The sequence below is a fragment of the Gopherus evgoodei genome, chromosome 3 (genome assembly GCF_007399415.2).
Source record: "Gopherus evgoodei ecotype Sinaloan lineage chromosome 3, rGopEvg1_v1.p, whole genome shotgun sequence".
Classification (NCBI taxonomy): Eukaryota; Metazoa; Chordata; order Testudines; family Testudinidae; genus Gopherus; species Gopherus evgoodei.
Genome location: NC_044324.1, coordinates 118426996 through 118449660, shown reverse-complemented (window position 1 = coordinate 118449660; position 22665 = coordinate 118426996). Strand labels below are relative to the sequence as shown.

The following is a 22665-nucleotide window of genomic DNA, read 5'->3' as shown; positions in this document are numbered from 1 at the left end:
ATGTTTATCTTAATTCAGCATTTAAACTCAGGCTCCCAGAGATAAGAGGACAGCGGGCAGTTAACGTGTAAGAATAAATAATGCCCTGTGATTTAGGCAAAAGGGCTTATGAAACCTTTTCAGCAGCTCAAAATTTACTTACACACACACACACTTACACACTTTAATCACACTGCCATATTTTTGTACTCAACAACAGGAGCAACTTTAACCAGAAACGCTACATTATATGTTATTCAGAATTACTAAGAGGCATGCCTTTTATTCTCTAAGAAAATGTGGAAGACTAATTAATTAATGAACTCCTACTCATCTGCAATCTTTTGAAGACATTTCCTATCACTGAAATTTGCTTTTTACATATCAAGATGGCATTGTTACGTAGCATCCTCATGCGACAACATGCTCAAGTGAGGCTGAAATACGAAATTCCAGTTAATGCCTTTCAATTCATTATACTTAGGCTTGGCAGAATTTGATATTTTAATGTAATTTTGATGGATGAAATCAATGTTTATTCTCAAGCTTTTTTTATTTTTATCAATTTAAGTTTTCACCGACGTGAGAAATTAATGGGGGATCAAACAATTTTTAATGACAGTAGACCCTGATTTCCAAAAAATTAAAGCTTTAATATTGTTAAAACAAAAATTGTCAATATCACATCAAAATATACAAAGTAAGCACCCTTAAATCAAACTCTAATAAGTTCTCAAGCAGCATTTTTTTTTTACTTTGCTTATCTATAAATTTAGATTATTATTGATGGTAATTTTTTTTGTCAGTTTGTAGATTGTAGATTGGTATTTCCTGACATTTACCAACAAAAATCGAATCCTTCGAAGCCTAATTATACTCAAAGAGCAGACTGCTAAGTAGCCTTTTAATATCTCAAAGAAAATATGTATTTTAATTAATAATGTACCACACAATCTTTAATGAGGTCTCTTAGTTTCCCGAGTTACAGTTTCAGAATAATAGCAGTCACACAGAAACACTAACTAACTTTTACACAGCAACATAGTCTATCTTGGTACCACCTCACTTCTGCAGATGGAAAACTCTGGCAGAAAGGTTAATGGACTCGTTCAATGGAGAGTCAGTGCTAGGAGGATTCTGGCTTCTAGTCAGACCACACCTTTCTCAGAGTATGACTTCTCGCTAAGGTTAGATCATATGTATATACAGAGAGAACAATGAATTTATGAATAGAGAAATAGTATGGCAATGGGTGCAAATATAACACCACAGACAGATGGCAATATAGAAGTAAACATATTTTGGATTCGAAGCAAACTTTGCCTAAGTGACTGATAATTACAGACAGGCATTATATTAAGTTAGCTCATTTCACACAGGGATTATTTACAACTGACATGTGCTGTCTCTGGCGTGGAATACAACAGGTATTCTACAGCAGAGGCACTGCAGAAATGTCTTTTGTGTGTGATTATTTTAGGAAGGAATTGAATAATAACTTAAATTGACCCTGTGAGGGCTATTTTAGGTAGGTGAAATGTTCAGTGATTACCCAACATGGAATTTAGCCACACCATGAGAATCATCATTTTTACTGAACTGGATGGTTCTAAATCTCATTTGAAAAATAGCAGCACAGAGTCCCTATCATAATAATAGGCTCATTAGTTCAATACCAATTCAGAGGATGAGTGTTACCTACCCAATCACCCAATTCTACTTTTTGCAGCACCTGGGCTTTTCAGAAACATGGTTCTAAGTACAGACCATGCTTTGGTTAGCTAGGGGATTTAATGAGGTAATAGCCAAAAGTTGCGCATCGGGGTATTATTAACAGTTTAAAAACTGTTTGCATTTCATTAGCACTCTGAAAGATGATGTCATCAAACACAGAAAGGCAGTCCCTACCCCAAAGGGCAATACTCTTTATTTGTGAATTGTCAACATTACTTACATTTTATTCTGTTTCTCCTCAAACTATTTTTTTTGTGAAAAGTAAATCATAAGCAAAAACAAAATGCCATTGCCTTACCTGCAGATTGAGCATTGTAAAGAGAAGGATCTACTGCTGGGATATTCTGTGGAGTGGGTTGAATGGTATTACTTGTTACACCTGCAAATCAGCAAAATAATAGTGGAATTACACTATATTACTCTTAATTACAGACTTAAAAAACAAGTTGTTAACAGGAGGTTTTATTGCGTTACTTACAGTGTTAATAATCTCAACATGGCTTTTATCGGAAATAATTGAGACTGAAGGAAACTTTAGGAGAACTTCAGAAACATTTATAAAGTACTTCTGAAAAATAATTTGTTGGCTACAAATGTTTAAATATTTCTAAATAACATCTTTCATTAAGACGTATTTGAGAACAGCTATTGCACTACAGTATTTCATAGAACTAACATCAACAGGTACGGAAAAGTTGGTGTGAAAAAAAGGTCTCATGAGAACAGGTGGTCACCAGATTTAGAGTTTGAGGGAAACTGAGTGAAGAAAGAGAAAAGTCTTAAAAAAGAGCCAATCACAGGCGACAACCAGAAGAACAATGCATGCTGCAGTGGAAATATGTAGAGAAAGACAAAGGGCTTGGCTACACTCGAAACTTCAAAGCGCTGCCGCGGCAGTGCTTTGAAGTGTGAGTGTGGTCGCAGCACCAGCGCCGGGAGAGAGCTCTCCCAGCGCTGCATGTACTCCACCTCCTCATGGGGATTAGCTTGCAGCGCTGGGAGTCGCGCTCCCAGCACTGGGGCACTGTTTACACTGGCGCTTTGCAGCGCTGTAACTTGCTGCGCTCAGGGGGGTGTTTTTTTCACACTCTTGAGCGAGAAAGTTGCAGCGCTGTAAAGCGCCAGTGTAGCCAATGCCAAAGTAGTAAAGAAGTTATACTGGAAAGTTAAGAGAGAACCTTGGGTGCTACGCCTGGAGCCAAGACTGTTGGTGCTGCTAGGCTCTGTGGCAGGGAGCCTTCCAACTCCTGGAGCCCTTACAGGCACCCCTCACCACAAAAGATTGCCTGCCAGCCAGTAGACCCCAGATGGAGCGGGGAGCTAGCAACCCTGAGATTCCTGGTTCCAGCTGGGGCTCCCAGGGCTGGCAGGCTCCTTCCTGTGGAGCAATTCAGTGAAATTAACACTCTTGTCAGTTTCATAGCTGCTATTCAGTGAACAGGACAGCAAGCATAGCATTGTTGGAAGAGCAGAAGGGCTAAGACACTCCATTAGATATGGTCCCAAATGTAGGAAAATGATGCATCTGGGTGGAGGGATTTAAGATGAGGTCAAGTAAACAAACCACGCATCAACAGAGGTATTCAAATGGAGTTACAAAGCTCCAAAAATGCATTCAAATAACTCATCCTCCTGTGCACTTTTACCAATTTGAACAGATTTAATTGCCCACATATGAACTTTCACAATTAGCTTTGTCAGTGAATGGATATGCTATGTCCACACTATGAGGGTTTTATATCTTTTAGGGTAAACAATTTTGCTTATTCTGTTTTAACTGAGTGTACCCATTACCCATATAAATAATTTTTTTTACATTTTGTGGCAATGTGTTGCCAAAGGCTAATTATGCACAACGTCAACAGTATTTCCTTTTATCAGTTATAAACATACTGCCTTTTAATTCCATTGACGGTCTTCTTGAACTTGCATAATGAGAAATGGCAAGAGGGAGTGTCCAATTCACCTTCTGTATCATATTCACTAGTTGGTATATACCTCTATCCTGTCCCCTCATTCCTCTGCTCTCTACACTAATTTTTTTTTTAATCTTTTAATTTTTTCCTCATATGGGAGCCTTTTTATGCCCCTTCTATTTCTTCTACATCTCTTTGAGAGGGTCATGAGAAATAAGCACCATATTCCAACTGAAGATGTACATGATTTAAATAATTACATATTAATATTTCAGTCATATACTTTTTAGACCTTACTATTACACTCAGCATTTTGGTTAGATTTTTTGACTGCCACTTGCCCACAGAGTACATACTTTCATCAACTTGTCCACAAATATTTGTTAATAATGGAAAAGAAAATTCTCGTCACTATCCCTTGTAGTCAAAGACCAAAACTATTTTATCAAACTTTTAATTAAAAAAACCCCCAAACCAAAACAAAATAAAAATCACTATCAGGCTGAGACCAGTCATAGAACGTTTCAGCCCAACAAGTAAAAGTTCCAGAAAGTCACAAGTGTCCAAAAACATAGGGATTAACATGGTAATTTATGAAGTATTAACTATAAAAGTTGCCTCTGTTCTAACACATATACAATATTGCATCCTTATTATACTTTACATGCAACTGGAAAGGAGGCTACAATGGAATAGCAAAGCACCTCACAGTAAGAGTAAATCTGTGTTCTTGGATATAAATGCAACATACCTGTGCTATGAGGTACTTCAGCTGGAGTGTTGGCTGGAGCATGTGCACCAGGTGGGATATGTATGCCAGAATAATTACTAGTTGGCATGTTTGGGTCATATGTAGAAGATGATGGCTGAGATACTTGGGTAGGTAGAGCAGATGAGCTACCTTCTTCATTTTCAGCATCTGTTAAGATACAGAAAAGGGCTATATTAATTCTAATTTTGTGCAACCACATAAACTGCCATTTATTTCTGCAACAATAATCCACCTTAATTTCTCTATATGAATAACATCTTGTACAGTTATAAAATGAATGGTTTAACAACCATTATCAAATAATGATCTATAGAAGTATTCAGGGGGAGGGATAGCTCAGTGGTTTGAGCATTGGGCTGCTAAAGCCAGCGTGGAGAGTTCAATCCTTGAGGGGGCCATTTAGGGAACTGGGGTAAAAATCTGTCTGGGGAGTGGTCCTGCTTTGAGCAGGGGGTTCAATTAGACAATCTCCTGAGGTCCCTTCCAACCCTAATGTTCTATGATTCTAAGTGCATCATAGGATAAATTCTGGGAGCTCACATACTTAAAATGTATAGTGCTGTAGATAGATGTCTGAAATGAATGCACATCATAACTGGGCTGAATGTGTACAACCTCATGGTTTTATTTTTCTGAATCCTTACATTTTAGCATATAAATTATATAGAATTAAAAACAGTTTGACAGAGTACAAATAGTGTGTACTAATGAATATATCTGAATAAACACACTATATTGTATAAGGCAGTCTCTCTTACGTGGCATGTATATTCAAGAAAGCAAAGAAAAATACAAAAGAAAATTTGGGAAGGAAGTAATGTTAAAGAGGGCTTATGAGACATTTGGTCAGCTGATCCATGGCCATGGGGGATGGATAGCTCAGTAGTTTGAGCACTGGCCTGCTTAAACCCAGGGTTGTGAGTTCAATCCTTGAGGGGGCCACTTAGGGATCTGGGGCAAAAATCAGTACTTGGCCCTGCTAGTGAAGGCAGGGGGCTGGACTCAATGACCTTTCAAGGTCCCTTCCAGTTCTAGGAGATTGGTATATCTCCAATTAATTATAACTTCCTACATGAAAATATGAATGGCTGGCTTATCTTAGTGTAAAGCTAATAGGTGCCTCTTTAAAAAAATCAGCAGAGTCCTGTGGCACCTTATAGACTAACAGATGCATTGGAGCATGAGTTTTCGTGGGTGAATACCCACTTCGTCACATGCATCCAACAAAGTGGATATTCACCCATGAAAACTCATGGTCCAATACGTCTGTTAGTCTATACGGTGCCACAGGACACTCTGCTGCTTTTACAGATCCAGACTAACACGGCTACCCCTCTGATACTTTAAAAAAATCCTGGCTTATAACTGGCATATAACTTTAAAGATCCAGTCTAGTCTGCTAAGTATGGCCATATCTGCACCAAGCATAATTTATCCTAACTGTCCAATTTTATTAAGAATTTGTTTCTGTTCCTAGATTTCTAGTGGAGCTCAAGACAACAAAGCTCTGTTTCATTTATTGGAGGTGTGCCTCTGCATGATTAGAAAGGTCAACTGAAACAACCACAGTTCTGGGAATAGTGTTTGTTAACTGCTGGTGCTTCAAAGACAGCGGAAAGAACATAAGAGCATAAAGTTGTATCTAGATCTTGCAAAAACTGGTTATTTTAAAATTCTTTATGAAGCACATTCTGGTCTCCAACTGCAGGAGATCCGATCAAGTATGTAAATAGTGTCTAATAATGAAAATTGGACAGTCCATTGATGGAACTGAGATCTTGCCCCACTTGAGGCTTTTGAAATAAACAGGGAAAAGTATAATTTGAGTTACATGTAGGACAGCTAACTTTAGTAAAAATAGTAAACAAATACCACTTTCTATTACCTTTCACAATATTCTTTACTACTACAGAAAACTAAGCTAGAATAGCTGAAACTGACAATGTGTGTATGAGCATAATTAATAGATTTAGACTAAGATATCATTACTTTAAAAGTATAAAACTCTAAAAACACATTCCATGGAAAAACTTTTTTTTTTTTTAACGTTATCTGCCTTCTCAACTCTCTATCAAAATGTTTACGTATATTTTTCTGAGGCAAGCATCATATGTATGGGATTTAAGTGTGTGCATCAAGAAGAAAATCTACTCCATGAAGTTCTTTTCTAGTCTGATATTAAATATAATTATAATAAAAATGATTTTTCTGGTAGTTTTGTAACTAAGTTAGTCCTAGTAGTCTTTCACTGCCACCTTCAAACAGTGTTGAAAACATAAGAAGGAATAAAACACAGTATGCCTGATGGCTGCCTTTGTCAATAAATCTAACACTGTCACCATACTTTGTGGCTTGCATAAGTTCATTCATAAATACATTATTTTACACATTAATGCCATTACTGTTGCATTCACTATATTGCCAGTGTTTAAACATATAAAAATGCATTTTAATAGGAAAGCTATAAACAAAGTGTCTAGTATTGTTTCCAAAATGTAACAGAAAAGCACAGAATATCGCAAAATTCTTCTATCTTCTGAAAATTATTTTTTCTCATCTGCATCTTGTAATTTATTGCCACAGATGTCTGACCTCTACAGGTAGATGGTAGATTGTTTGCAGGCAAACACTATCCTAAAGTTGCACAGTTTTTCCTTTACTTCTGTATTTCTTGCTAGTTCACTCCACTGCAATGCAGTCTGGCTAACATTTGCAGGAGTAAAATTAAGGTGCGTTAAAACAGGTAGAAAAAAAATTAGGCGTTTAGACATCAACACTACGCATACCACAGATAAAAAAACTTTGATTACAGGCTTATCCTTGGGAAGAGTAAAACATCCTAACCTGGATGGAGCCATCTAGCTAACTTCTCTCCTCAAATGATGGCCCAGCCCTTGTTATCTTAAATCCCTTGAAGGCAGGACCCGCTCTAGTTTTTTGCCACTCCAAGCAAAAAGTTTGTTGGCTGCCCTCCACCCCAGCCCGGGGTTCTCACCCTGCCCCCCGGTGCCCCTTGCCTCCCAAGCACTGGGCTCTCCCCGACCAGTGCTGACTTCGCCCGCTCCACCCTTGCCTCCAGCCGGTCCGGCGCTAGCAGGGTTGGGGTAAGCAGCGAAGCTCCCAGGCCACACCTCAGCCCAGGGTCCCTCCAGCCAGGGCACCCGCCTCCAGGACTGGCTGGGACTGCAGAGCCAGGGGACTGCCCCAGCAGGGGCTGAGGAGCTGGGGCAGGGTAGCCCCAGAGGGAGCAGTGCTCCGGAGAGCGGGATGCGGGCTCCACACAGCAACGCCCCACCCACTTTAGCTCCGCTGCTGCTGCTGCTTCTGGCCACTCTGCTGCGGTCCCTGGGCGGCTGCGGCACAGGGGGGTGGCTGCCCTGCGGCACCTGCAGGCAGCTCTATGTGCCCTGCAGGGCAGCTCCCAGCCCGAGTGTCCCCCATTCGGAGCCTGCCCGGGCCAGCCATGAGATGCGTGAACTGCTCCCCCGTGACGCAAACCACAGCAGCCCCAGGGTGCCCCCTGGGCATGACGCCCTGCTATTGCCAGGGCCGGCTTTAGGCTTTTGCCACCGGAAGCAAAAAAAAAAGAAAAGAAAAAAAGAAAAAAGATGGCCGGAATGTCGCCCCTGAAAATCTGCCGTCCCAAGCACGTGCTTGGTTTGCCGGTGCCTAAAGCCAGCCCAGCGTGAAGGTATGTACCTGTAAGGCTATCTTATCCTGTCACTATATTACCTTTCCTGCTTGGCCTCTCAACAACCCCTTTAAAGCCTCCTTTGATTTAACTCTATGCATTCAGGCAGGCAGCAATATGCAACTGAACAAGGAAACTGAGTTGCATATAATATTCACAAGAAATAACAGACGTATTCCCAGTTTGTCACATTCCCATAACCGCAGCTCTAAGTGCTCAGCACTTCTACAATTCAGGCCTTAGGGACTCAGGTTGAACATCGAGAAAAAGAGGACATAGCATCACACAGGAACTCTCTGGCAGAGGCAGAGATAGAATCCAATTCTGCTATGCATCATTCAACATCCTTAATGATGACAATCGGTTCTCTTCTTTTAATCTTCTACTTCTCATCTCAATCCCATTCTTGCTACCTAGCCAGTCCCAGTTTCTCCTCCGCTCCCAGCTCCCCTACTCAACCTGCACCACATCTGATCTGTCTCTTTCCCACTCCCAGCCTCCAGTCACCTCCCTGCAGTTCATGTCACCAGTCTCATCCCCCCAGCTCCAAGTCTCCTTTCCCAGTTATTCCTAGTCCCTCCCTTCCCCCGCCCCGCCAGGGCTTGCTGTCCTTATCTGCTCCAGCCTTCTGCATTCAAATAAGGAAGTTTCCTCCTCTATGGTGCCTTGGACCAGCAGGGGGCCACAGAGCTCAGGCAAGACAGGCTTGCTAATCTCAGTTCCAGTTCCAGTCCCTGGCCAGAGCTGCAATCAGAGGGAAAATCCTGCTTTGCCCCAGGCTGCAGCACGCTCAGTGTGCACAGAATATTCTGGGAATTTAGCTGCAAAGGTCTAGCAATTCTCCAAACATATATGAACTGAGACTTTTTTTTTTTTTTTTTTTTTTTAAAAACAGGGCTTGTAAATTGGCCAAATTTGAGCAGTTTTTCACAAGGAAGGTGAGAGGCACATGCCTGACACAAAGGCCATCCCCTGCTGCCAATTTTCAAGTCCCAATCCAAAATATGGGGGCACTACAGCTTTTCAAAGAATTTTTTAACACAGGCAAAATGTATTTTTCCATAACTTCATTCTCAGAAATAGCTGAACCGTTTTGGCTGAAATTATCCTGAACAATTCAGCATGAGGAGGACATGTAGCATGGAAAATTTCAAGCCAAACAGTTAAAGTTTTGCAAAGACCTAGTTTACACTACAGATTTAGGTTGATGTAGGGGAGCTTATATCGACCTAACTATGTCAGTGTACACACGACAGCCTTGCTCCGGCCGATATAAGTGCCCTACTACACCAACATAACAACACTACTTCCACGAGAGGCAAAGGGCTTACATTAGTGTAGTTAGGGAAATGCAGCATCTGTGAGGACACTGCTGGCTACTTACATTGGCTGTTGGCTGTCACTCTTGTCAAGTTCATGACTCCATGCCGGAGCCGGGAAATTGACAGGAATGGCACCAGGGCCGCCCAGAGGATTCAGGGGGCCTGGGGCAAAGCAATTTCAGGGGCCCCTTCCATAAAAAAAATTGCAATACTATAGAATACTATATTCTCGTGGGGGCCCCTGCGGGGCCCAGTGCAAATTGCTCCACTTGCTCCCACCCCATGGGTGGCCCTGGGAAAAATAAACCTTCTGCATCTCGGCACAAACCCAGTTTTGAGAAAACTTCTTTACAAGGTATCACTGGTTCTCAGCATCAGCTAGTGCTAAAAGGCACTAAAGCTCATTAAAAGGGTAGGAGAAACATTTTCCGTCAAAACTTTCTGGATCGAAAACTAGGTTTTTAAAAAGAAAAAAATCACGGACAATGTCTGCTTTCCTTCAAAATTTGTTGTGTTTTTTTTAATTGAAAAGCTGAAATTAGTCTGTCAAAACCTGAATATGGTTTGGGGTTTCAGAAGTGTTTGGCCAAATATTTGCTGCTTGCTGTGATTGATTGTTTAAAGAAACAATAAAAATATTCTGCTTAAAAAAAATCCAAAACTTTTGAACCACCTCAGCTTGTGCCCAAATGCCTGAGCCCATCCAGTCATAGATTTTTCCAGGTTTCTGATACTCTGCTGGCTTCCTTGACTCATATCTGTCTCCATAACTTTGGGTTCATTTAGCTCAGAACATAAGAACAGCCATACTGGGTCAAACCAGAGGTCCACCCAGTCCAGTATCCTGTCTACTGACAATGGCCAATGCGAAGCGCCCCAGAGGGAGTAAACCTAACAGGTAATGATCAAGTGATCTCTCTCCTGCCATCTATCTCCACCCTCTGACAAACAGAGGCTAGGGACACCATTCCTTACCCATCCTGGCTAATAGCCATTAATGGACTTAACCTCCATGCATTTATCTGTTTCCTAGAGACTGGTACTCAAATTAAATACAGACTATAATTTGGCATTTGAGAAGTGAAAGGGATGGTAGTCCTAATGGAAAAGCTAACAGTTTGGCTCTTCTGCAAGCCTCAAAGTGCTGAATGAGCTTTAGGGTAGGGAAGGCTGTGCCTTCCAAACAGCCTGGCCCTGCCCCCTATCCGACCCCCACCCACTTCCTGCCCCCCGACTGCCTGCACCCCTCAGAATTCCCAACTCATCCTGCTCCTTGCCCCCTCACCGTCCCCCCGAGACTCAATCACTACCCCGGGACCCTGCCCCTGCTCCCTGTCCCGACTGCCTCAACCCCCAGCCACCCCCCTTTAGAGTCCTGACAGACCCCCAGGATGCCCACAATCCAATCCCCCCGTTCCCTTTCCCCTGACTGCCCCCCCCTCAACCTCTGCCCCCTCCCTGTCCCCTGGATTCCCTGCCCCTTATCCAATCGCCCTGGACCCTTACCCCCGGGATCCCCCTCATCCGGAGCCTCAGCGCATCCAGGAACAACCCTGGACTGCTGCAGCGTGGCTCCAGCAGGGCCTGGGCTCCTCCTCGCTCAGAGCCGTGTGGTAAGGGGGCAGGACTGCGAGCTCCGGTGGGGCCTGAGCTCCCTCCGCTCAGCCTGGAGCTCGCATCCCTGCCCCCTTACCACGTGGCTCTGAGCAGGGAGGAGCTTAGGCCCTGCTGGAGCCACACTGCAGCTGTCCAGGGATGCTCCTGGATATGTTGAGGCTCCGGGAGAGGGTCAGAGGCGGGGTCAGGTTGGGGCCGGGGAGAAAGCCTCAGCCACTCTCGTCGGGGTCCTTGCGGAGCCCAGGGCAAATTGCCCACTTGCCTTCCCTCTCTGAGTCACCATGATCATATGCTTATTCACCCAAGAGTTCTGAAGAAACTCAAATATGAAATTGCAAAACTACTAACTGTGGTATGTAACCTATCACTTAAATCAGCCTCTGTACCAGATGACTGGATGATACCTAATGTTATACTGATTTTTAAAAAAAGGCTCCAGAGGCAAACATGGCATTTACAGGCCAGTAAGCCTAACTGCAATACCGGGAAAATTGACTGAAACTTTAGTAAAGAACAGAATTGTCAGATACAAAGATAAACATGATATGTTTGAGAAGAGTCAACACGGCTTTTGTCAAGGGACACCATGCTTCAGCAATCCATTAGAATATTTTGTGGATGTGAACAAGCATATAGACAAAGGGGATCCAGTGCATACAGTGTACTTGGACTTTCAGAAAATCTTTGACCAGGTCTCTCACCAAAGGCTCTTTAGCAAAGTAAGCAGTCATGGGATAAGCGAGAAGGTATTCTCACAGATCAGTAACTGTTTAAAAGATCAGAAAGAAAGTCAGAATAAATGGTCAGTTTTCACAGTGGAGAGAGGTAAATAGGAGGATCCCCCAAGGATATGTACTAAAACCAGAGCTTGTTCAACACATTCTTAAATTATTTGGAAAAGGGGATGAACTGCGGTAAAATTTGTAGATGATACAAAATTATTCAAGAGAGTTAAATCCAAAGCTGACTGCAAAGAATTACAAAGGGATCTCATAAAACTGGGTGACTGACTGAACAACAAAATGGCAAATGTAATTCAATGCTGGTAAGTGCAAAATAATGCACATTGGAACACACAATCCCAACTATCCAAACAAAACGATGGGGTTAAATTAGAGGTTACCATGCAAGAAAGATCTTAGTCACTGTGAATAGTTCTCTGAAAACATCTGTTCAATGTGCAGCGGTTGTCAGAAAAAGCTAACAGAATGTTAGGAACCATTAAAAAAGGGATATATAAGAAGACAGATAATATAATGCCATTATATAAATCTACATGGTATGCCCTCACCTTGAATAACTGCGTGCAGTTCTTGGTTGCCCCATGTCAAAAAAAAAATACATTAGAATTGGAAAAAGTACAGAGAAGGGCAACAAAAATGATTAGGGGTATGAAGACCTTCCATACGAGGACAGATTAACAAGACTGGGAATGTTCATCTTAGAAAAGAGACAACTAAGCATGGATATGATAGAGGTCTATAAAATCATGATTGGTGTGGAGAAAGTGAATAAGGAAATGTTATTTATCCCTTCACACAACACAAGAATTAGGGGTCACCCAGTGAAATTAACTGGCAGCAGGTTTAAAACAAACTTAAGGAAGTATTTTTTCACACCATGCAGAGTCAACCTGTGGAACTCGTTGCCATTATATGTTGTGGAGGCCAAAATTATAACTGGGTTCAAAAGAAAAAAAAAAAAGAGTAGATAAAATTATGGAGGATAGGTTCATCAATAACCATCAGCCAAGATGGTCAGGGATGCAATCCCATACTCTGGGTATCCCTAAACCCCTCACTGCCAGATGGTGCAACTGAATGACGGGCTGAATCACAAGATGGTCAGGGATGCAATCCCATACTCTGGGTATCCCTAAACCCCTGACTGCCAGATGGTGCAACTGAATGACGGGCTGAATCACTCGAGAATTGTCCTGTTCTGTTAATTTCTTCAGCAACATCTGGCCCCTAGGCTAGATGGACCATTGGTCTGACTCAGTATGGCCTTTTTATGTAATCTTTAGTTGTAATATTATTGTACAGGATTGAAAAGTAGTTGATACAAGAGATAAACAATTAGTTATTTTTAAGATGTTGGATCATTTTTCATTCAAGAAACTGTTTTACGTATGAGATCTGAACACACCATAACATCATTAAGAAATACAAATCTTTTGTAGTAAATCAATACTAGTAAAATTAAATGATTTGTTTCTCAAAAGACACCACTAACAATCTAAGTTTAAAACATTTGTAGTATGGCAAAGAATGTTTAAAAACCATGTAATAAAACAATTACAGTCTCTTCACACTTCAATTTTATAGTTTTCTTTTTAACAACTGGCAATTCAAAAGGTAAATATTAGGACTTCTGGAGTTTTACAAAAACCTTGTTTAAAGCTATCAAATATTTCTATTTCTAATTTTGTTATTAATATATATAGCCAAAACAATATATTTACAGTCCTAGAGCCAATGTGAATGAAATACTATCGTTCTATATTTGCCATCTTTAACAGTCACATTTTTATTGCCACACAGTGTTTAAACTACTTTTATACATAGTGATAGCAACAATTCCATGGATATTTCATATTGGCAAATACAAACAAATAACTTTTTGCTTTGAAGGTAGTAATCCTATATTTAAAGCAGATCATAAAAGTAACAGAAATCTGGAACATTACCGTAATCATTCTGACACACTTTTAAATTAAACAACTTTTAAATTCAAATATCACATGGAATACCGCTTAGAATATCATACTGAATATTGGCATAGAAAGCATATTTCTGAGGTGTCAGGAACTCCAGACTAGAACTCTAAAGACTGTCTCCTCTTTCCAACTGATCATGTAGTAATTTCAGTTTCCAAATCATTTATTTTCTTACCCTGGTGTACCATTTCACTCCAATTTACTGCAAACTATGATTCTAAAAAAACATTTAAAACCCATATTTTCCTCAAGTCAGGTAAGAAGGGTGATTCAATACCTCCCCTTCTGGAGAGTTAAAGCTTATTGCTTCTACAAATTGCTCCTTATTCTTCGGAGGACTGTAAAGATTCCTTGGAACACTAATATCAATGCCAATAGTTGATGTATTTTAGTGTCTTTATACTTTGTCCATTTAGGATTTTTTTATTTATAAATATGCAGCTTATAACTATGTTTTTCTTGACTAGTATAAAAGTCTAGTAGCTGACCCAAGGGTACTCCTGAGTGACCTTCATGTGTACTCTATGACTCGTATTCTAACCACATTAATAAATCAAGTGTGTCATTTTAAGTTTCCATGGTCTTGTAGCATACTGATAAAAGCCTCCACTAAATCCAAGAGCAGAATTACATAGAGGACACCTATGTTACTGTATAAACATCTCCAAGACTTACAGTATGGTTTTCAAGAATCACAAGGAGCACAATGCTTATGGAAAATATGGTAATTTGTCAAGCTGGAGATGGCTAGTTTCATTCTATTTAAACATGTACTTTTTCATTCGCAAGAGGAGGAAGAAAGTGAGCAAGCCGAAAGGAATGGGGAAAGTCCAGCAGTATGTTTAAACAATGCTGCTTTTCTTTCTGGGATGAACAAAGCAAGAATTATGACAAGTTCTTTTTCCAGAATATTCTACAGAAAAATCTGTTTGCATATGATCTTTCAGCTCTACAATGCTCAAAATGTTATGGCATACATGCCACATCTGGTACAATGTTAATAATCCCCTGAAAAAAAGTATTTTGTCATTTTATTGCCCATAAATAAAAATACAATATGGCATTAATGCCTAAGAGGGTAATGCCTTACCGAACAAAATAAAACTTGTCAAACAAAAAAATATAGCCTGTTGATTATGAAAAATACATACTACAGGCTCACTTTGAACAGCAATGCTTTCATTTGTATATCATCACCAAAAATACTGTCCCCATTAGTTTACTTTTACCTATAACCCTGGCAATGGGAGTTGCAGTCTTCATTTTTTCCTACAGCCTCTGGTTATGATATGGACTGAAAAGTAGTGGTTTTAGCACAGTAGTAAGAGTGCAAAACTACTGAATTCTAATCTCCCCTCTGACAGGTTCTGTGGCCTTGGGCAAGTCACTTATCTTCGCTTGTTTCCCAGTCTGTAAAATGAAGAGGCATAATATACTTCTCATTCTAAGGATAAATTAATATTTGTATAAGGTTTTGAAGATTAGAAGTGATATGTAAGTTTTAATATTAGTAGTAGTACTACACTTTGCTTATCATTCATACTATTTTACATGAATCAAACAAGTTCTGTGGGCAATCACTAGTTATGATTTGAACAATAAAAATAAATTCTTTAATTTACAGACTTCTATATTTGCACATTTATAATATATTGATAATAAAAATGAACTCATTTCACAATAGTTCTTTTAACAACATTTTTCAGCTAACTAAGAAGTGCACGTCAAACTGGAGTAAGTTGCACTGATTCAAAGTCATAGTTTACTCAGGGGCATCACATCTGCGCTAGGAGTTTGCATTGGCACAACTACATGAGCATAGCTGCACCAGTGGCTAAAAACCTCAGTTTTAGACAAGGCTTAAATTCTACAGAACTACATAAGAATACAGTTTCTAAACTTGTGCATTGTAGCAACTGGATGCCGTGCTCCAGCTCAGAGGCAACTGCATTTCAGTGGTGGTGTAGTGATTCCAGTGTTTGTAAAGTGCTTTGGGTTCCTTTGGTAGGAAAAAATATACTACGACGAAACATTTATAATAATTAGGACAAACTAATAATCTGGTAAACACACTGAAATATGATTAAATATCAATTCACATAAATGTTTATGAATTTCACTTACATGTGTTCTCACGAATATATTTCTATGCTATAAAATTTATAATTTGCAGCTACAGTCCTTTAGATGGCCCTATTCATGTCTATTTTTAAAAGTATAAAGGCTAATAAGTAGATTGCATAGTAAAGTAAAACTAAGTCACAATCGTTTTAGAGAGCAGTTTAAAAATAACTAATACAAACAGAGAAATCTTGTACGTCTATCAGAAAAAAGGAGGACAGTAAAATATAGGTATTAGCAGTAATACTGTTTTTTTTTTAAATAGGTTTCAGAGTTACAGCCATGTTAGTCTGTATCTGCAAAAAGAACAGGAGTACTTGTGGCACCTTAGGGTATGTCTACACTATGGGATTATTCCAATTTTACATAAACCGTTTTTTAAAAACGGTTTGTATAAAGTCGAGTGCACGCGGCCACACTAAGCACATTAATTTATTTGTTGGTGTGCGTCCATGTACCGAGGCTAGCGTCGATTTTCACAGCGTTGCACTGTGGGTGCATAGCTATCCCATAGTTCCCACAGCCTCCCCCGTCCATTGGAATTCTCGGTTGAGATCACAATGCATGATGGAGCAAAAACAGTGTCACGGGTGATTCTGGGTAAATGTCGTCATTCAATCCTTCCTCCGTGACAGCAATGGCAGACAATCATTTCGCGCCCTTTTCCTCTGGATTGCCCTGGCAGATACCATAGCATGGTAACTATGGAGCCCGTTTAGCCTTTTTTCACCGTATGTGTACTGGATGCTGCTGACAGACATGGTACTGCAGTGCTACACAGCAGCAGTCATTTGCCTTTGCAAGGTAGCTGAGACAGTTACCAGCCCTATTGCACCGCTTTTGCTTTGGAAATTGGCGATGTCAGTTACCAGTCATATTGTACTGTCTGCTGCTGTCATGGGTGTTCCTGGCTGGCCTTGCTGAGGTCGGCTGGGGGCGCATGGACAAAAATGGGAATGACTTCCCAGGTCATTACCTTCTTTATGTTTTGTCTAAAAATAAAGTCAGTCCTGCCTAGAATATGGGGCAACTCTACTAGAGAACCAGAAAGCACAGCCGCTCCGGGTCAGAACCCCAGATATCCTGCAGAAATGATGAGCTGCATGCCATTCTAGGGGGTGCCCCTGCAACAACCCCACCCGTTGCTTCCCTCCTCCCACACTCCTCCTGGGATACCGTGGCAGTTATCCCCCCATTTGTGTGATGAAGTAATAAAGAATGCAGGAATAAGAAACACTGACTTTTTAGTGAGATAAAATGAGGGGGAGGCAGCCTCCAACTGCTACGATATTCCAGGGAAGGACATCTCCATTACTCACTAAAGGGTGTCGGGGGAGAGGAGCACAGCCTCCCGCTGCTATGATAGACCAGAATCTCCATTAGACATGAAAGGGGGTGGGGGAGAGGAGCTCAGCCTCCAGCTGCTATGATGAGGGCAGTTACCAGCCCTATTGCACCATCTGCCAGGACTGAATCTCCAGGATACAAAGCTTAAAGAAGGGAATGACCAGGAGTCATTCCCATTTTTGCCCAAGCGTCGCCAGCTGACCTCACCGAGGCCAGCCAGGAGCACTTACAGGATGATGACGTGGATGGCTATCAGTCATATTGTACCATATCATCTGCCACCGGGGAGGGGAGGGGAGAGGATGCTGCTATTTAGCGCTGAAGCATCTCGTCTACCAGCAGCTTCCAGTAGACATACGGTGACATTGAAAAGAGGCGAGAAACAATTTTTTTCCCTCTTCTTTGGGGGGAGGGGAAGAGGGTAAATTGACGACATATTCCCTGAACCACTGGCGACAATGTTTTCGACCCTTCAGGCACTGGGAGCTCAGCCAAGAATGCAAATGCTTTTCAGAGACTGTAGGAACTGTGGGATAGCTCAAGTCCTCAATCCCCCCTCCCTCCCTCCATGAGCGTCCACTTGATTCTCTGGCTTTCCATTACGCTTGTCACGCAACACTGTGTTAAGTCCCTGCTGTGGCCTCTGTCTATCATAGCCTGGAGATTTTTTCAAATGCTTTGGCATTTCGTCTTCTGGAATGGAGCTCTGATAGAACAGATTTGTCTCCCCATACAGCAATCAGATCCAGTATCTCCTGCATGGTCCATGCTGGAGCTCTTTTCGGATTTGGGACTTCATGGCCACTCATGCTGATCAGCGCTCCACGCTGGGCAAACAGGAAATGAGATTCAAAAGTTCGCGGGGCTTTTCCTGTCTACCTGGCCAGTGTATCCAAGTTCAGATTGCTTTCCAGAGCAGTCACAATGGTGCACTGTGGGATACCACCCAGAAGCCAATACTGTCGAATTGCGGCCACACTAACCCTAATCCGACATGGCAATACTGATTTTAGCGCTACTCCCCTCGTACAGGAGGAGTACAGAAATTGGTTTTAAGAGCCCTTTATATCGATATAAAGGGCTTCATTGGGTGGACGGGTGCAGGGTTCATTTGGTTTAACGCTGCTAAATTCGGTTTAAACGCGTAGTGTAGACCAGGCCTTAGAGACTAACAAATTTATTAGAGCATAAGCTTTCGTGACCTACAGCCCACTTCATCAGATGCATAGAATGGAACATATAGTAAGAAATATATATACATACAGAGAACATGAAAAGGTTGAAGTAGCCATACCAACTGTAAGAGGTTGAAGTGTTCTCCTACTGGTTTTTGAATGTTGTGATTCCTGAATGTGATATGATTCCAGGCAAAAACCAGTAGGAGAACACTTTAACCTCTCTGGTCACTCAGTAACAAACTTAAAAGGTGGCAATTTTGCAACAGAAAAACTTCAAAAACAGAAAGACTAACGAGAAACTGCTGAGCTTGAATTAATATGCAAACTAGATACCATTAACTTGGGTTTGAATAGAGACTGGGAGTGGCTGGGTCATTATACATATTGAGTCTATTTTCCTATGTTAAGTATCCTCACACCTTCTTATCAACTGTCTAAAATGGGCCATCTTGATTATCACTACAAGTTTTTTTCTCCTGCTGATAATACCTCATTTTATTTAATTAGTCTCTTAATTAGCCCACGAAAGCTTATGCTCAAATAAATTTGTTAGTCTCTAAGGTGCCACAAGTACTCCTGTTCTTTTTTTAAATAGAAAGCCTGCAAACACCATAAACAGTACCAAGTAAGGTGTAAACTACAACAGATTATTTAAAAAAAATGGATAACCAGAGGTATCAGTCTAAAAAATGCAATAGGATATCGGCTGATTGCTACATGTATCACTCATCCCATTTTCCTTGTACAACTCTGGCACACATATTTTTGGAAGAGATATAAACTCTCAGATTTCAGGGATAAGTCAATCTGTTATTCAAGAGAACTTGGAAGACATGTTCCCTGAGAGCAGATTATTTTATGATCACTACTACAGCATTTCTTGTGCCTTTCTCTGAAGCATGTAGTACTGTTCACAATAGGAAACTTAACTAAACAAACCGCTGATCTCATCTGGTATGGCAGTTCTTATGTTCCTATTTTCTGTTTTTCTTCATGGCATCAGCTAGTTGCCACTACCTCAAGCAGCATATTGTATTTGAAGGACCAACAGTCTGACCTCTTCTCAAACAGGAAGTCGTGCCCATCCTTCCTTTTCTTCGATTAGATGGAAAGGGGATCGCCAAAGCATGAGATTATGGTTCAGAAAGGTTGAGAAGCAGATCCACAATAGTATATGTCTATTTCCTAATGCTTAACACATTTTAAATTAAATTGAAGCACATAAGTCTAGAGATAATATTTTTAGAATCACTTTTCAGAAAAGAACTATATCGTCTATGCAGAGCCAGGTATAGAGCCCAAAACCTTAGTATACATCCTGTACCAACAGATTCAGAACTTTACATTGCTACTTGACTACCTTCCAGCTGCAGATCTGCCTTAGAGTCAAAGAGGGTATGTGGTATAGAGGATTAATTTACCAGGTCTTTTGCTTCCGAAAACTATTAAATTCCATCTTGAGACATTTATGAAATGAGTTTCATTATCCTTATTTATTTTATAGTTGTCACTTATCCAAAATCACAACATTCCATATACAAGCAAGATTTTTTTTAGTGCTACCAGTCAAGAGAAAAGTCCAATGAAAATCATAAAGATGTCTGGCACAGAAAAGAAAAACAGAAAATTACTGTGAAATATTCACCTAAGCAGGAAAGTGATGATATTAAGCTCCCTTTGGAGAAATATATATAACAATATTCACTTTAATTCACTAGCCCATCCAACCTGTTAATATTACTTTATCTGAAATAGCAACGTACATACCATCATCTTCCTCTTCCATTCCAATTGGTCCAGGTTGAGGAGTCTCTCCATTCTTTAGACAATTATGAATATATGCTGCCTTCCATCTGGCATATTTTCTGTGTTGAACATTCTGGGGGAAGTTAAAAAAATATGTCAAAATGTACTCTAAATTAATTTGTGTGATTTCACAGATTAAGAAAATACACTGGTCTTTAACCTTCTATTTTAAGCAGGATTTAGATTTTCCACTCCTCCCTCAGAATGAAAAAAAAAGTTACAATAACCTTCTCTGCAATTACCTGATACTACTATAAACAACTATTCTAGTAAGTAAACCAGGGAACAAATATAGACAAGCTCTTACATGGGACCTCAGCAAGAGGTGAAAATGTGGGAGGTCTTCAATTAATGCCACACTTCAAGATAAGGTGTAAAACAGACACCCTAGTCATCTAGTATAATGGACAGCTCTCTGAGTACTAAAAATTGATAAGTGTTTTGTAACAGTCCACATAGTGAAGTAAATTTTACACTTGATCATTTCAGAAGACCATTTGATTAAGATTTCATATCGCTACTAAATTCAAATAACTCATCTCTAACCAATAATATTGGAATTTTTATAAGATGTAAATTTAAAATTCCAAACAGAGCTTTAAAATCATGTTTGTATAAAAGAGGTTATAGTTTCATTTAGACGTTCTGGTGACATTAGAAAGACACTGTAAAGTTTACCTTAGCGTCTTATAATGGAGCTAAAATGAATAGATGGAACAGCAGCTTTGTTATATATAGTTGATTATCTTTTATAATCTCTGTACATAAGAACAATGACAAAATCAACTTTTAGTGAATTGTGTGTTACAAGGTCAATGGCAAAATACCTTCAATCAACAGAGAAATAAGAGTACCAGGTGTTTAACAAATATTTATATCTTCAAAAAGAGTTTAAAATAACTCTTTTGAAGAGAGTCTGTAGCTAGTTTTGGCAAACTGGCATTTTTCTGAAGCTGGATGACTGCTGAGCAGTGAAAGTGACAAGTGAAAGTTCATACTCAGCTGCTGGCAGGCTTTCCAATTCCATCTTCATAAAAAGAGTTTGGAATTGAGGAAATAAGGTAAGGAAAATTTAGAATGTCAATATTTTTAAATCCTTACCTTATTTTTGGTCACCTTCTGTTTCTGGGAAACAGGAACCGCCAGAAAGACCTCTCATCAAGGGCCTTTACAGATTCCTGTTTTTCCCCAAAATGAACGGTGGAGTGATTAAGGTAATTTAAGGGTTTAACTGACTTCAACCATTGCAAAAATGGGATCAGAATGACAGAAAGACGACAGTGAACACTCTCACTTGTCACTTTTACAGATCAGTAATCGAATCGTACATATGGCCAAAATAAACTAGAGGAGCCAAAAGACCTTCAAATTTAAGTGACAATTTCAAACCTGGTACAAAAGTGCAATTTCACAGAATTAAGTGGAGGTTAGAACTGGAGTAAGAGGTCTATTTATATTTCAGGCAAATTTAGAACGGAGTATAATATGATAAAATGAAAAATATCTAGGCTATTTTATTTCCCCTTGGATGGATGCAATAGATTTTTTTTTTTAATTACAAAAAAAGATTTCCAATTTACCAGGGAAGTCTTGGTGGGTTAGGAAAGATGATCAGTTTCAGACATTCACTTAAGATGGGTGGAATTTTGTTACGAATGGCCCAAGCACAGGTTCGGTCAGATCTGAGATTACCTATTTCAGTGGATTGGACTGGATCTCTCTCTCTCTGTGTCTGTGTGTGTTTATGTGTGTGTGCGTGCACGCGCACGTACAGTAGGAGAGATGAGATTATTGGAGTAACTCTGCCAATCCAATAGATCAAAATTATGTTTGGCAACATCCTTTTCATTTTGCTCTATGATTCGTCCCAGCTTTGGAGTATGCTTTCCACTCAAGACCATGTCATATTGGCAAGGTGTTGCTGGTTAGTATATTTGGAGACAATCGTGGGGCTATAAATGCCAGGGGAAGACAGGTAATCTGGCAAAGAGCAGACTGTACACATCTTTTAATCTATGCCTTATGGTCCTTCCTGAAGTTTTCATTCATGATTCTGGGGATCTGATAAATAGAGATCCAAAGCTATATTTTTATATTCAAAGCACTATCAGTTGTGAATCAGTCAGACGTCAGTGACATAAAATTAGATAATGCTTTTCATATTTTAGCTGGTCTTTGTCTAGTTGCATGCTTGGATAGGTCAGGTGAAGGCAGTGGCCCTAATTTTTGCAGCTAGTCCGACCTGCAGGAAATGCCCTATTCTGAAGATGGACTTATTTAAGAATGTATGCAGTGTTGTTGTATCCATATCAGTCCCAGGATATTAGAGAGACAAAGTGGGTGAGGTAATATCTTTTACTGGACCGACTTCTGTTGGTGAGAGACACAAGCTTTTGAGTTTACACAGAGCTCTTCTTCAAGTCTGGGAAAGGTAGGCTTGGTCTCCTTACTTCAGTATAACTG

General features: G+C 40.2%; 1 protein-coding gene across 1 annotated transcript in view; it reads right to left on the bottom strand.

The window, feature by feature from the left end:
• The window catches only part of VTA1 (vesicle trafficking 1), a 76879-nt gene that overhangs the window by 14960 nt on the left and 39254 nt on the right, over positions 1-22665 (bottom strand). The window contains exons 5-7 of the mRNA XM_030556453.1: positions 20164-20275; positions 4381-4548; positions 2012-2092 (exon numbers count right to left, since the gene is read on the bottom strand). Coding sequence (XP_030412313.1) covers positions 2012-2092; positions 4381-4548; positions 20164-20275 — 361 coding nt within the window. The remainder of the gene's footprint in view (positions 1-2011; positions 2093-4380; positions 4549-20163; positions 20276-22665) is intronic.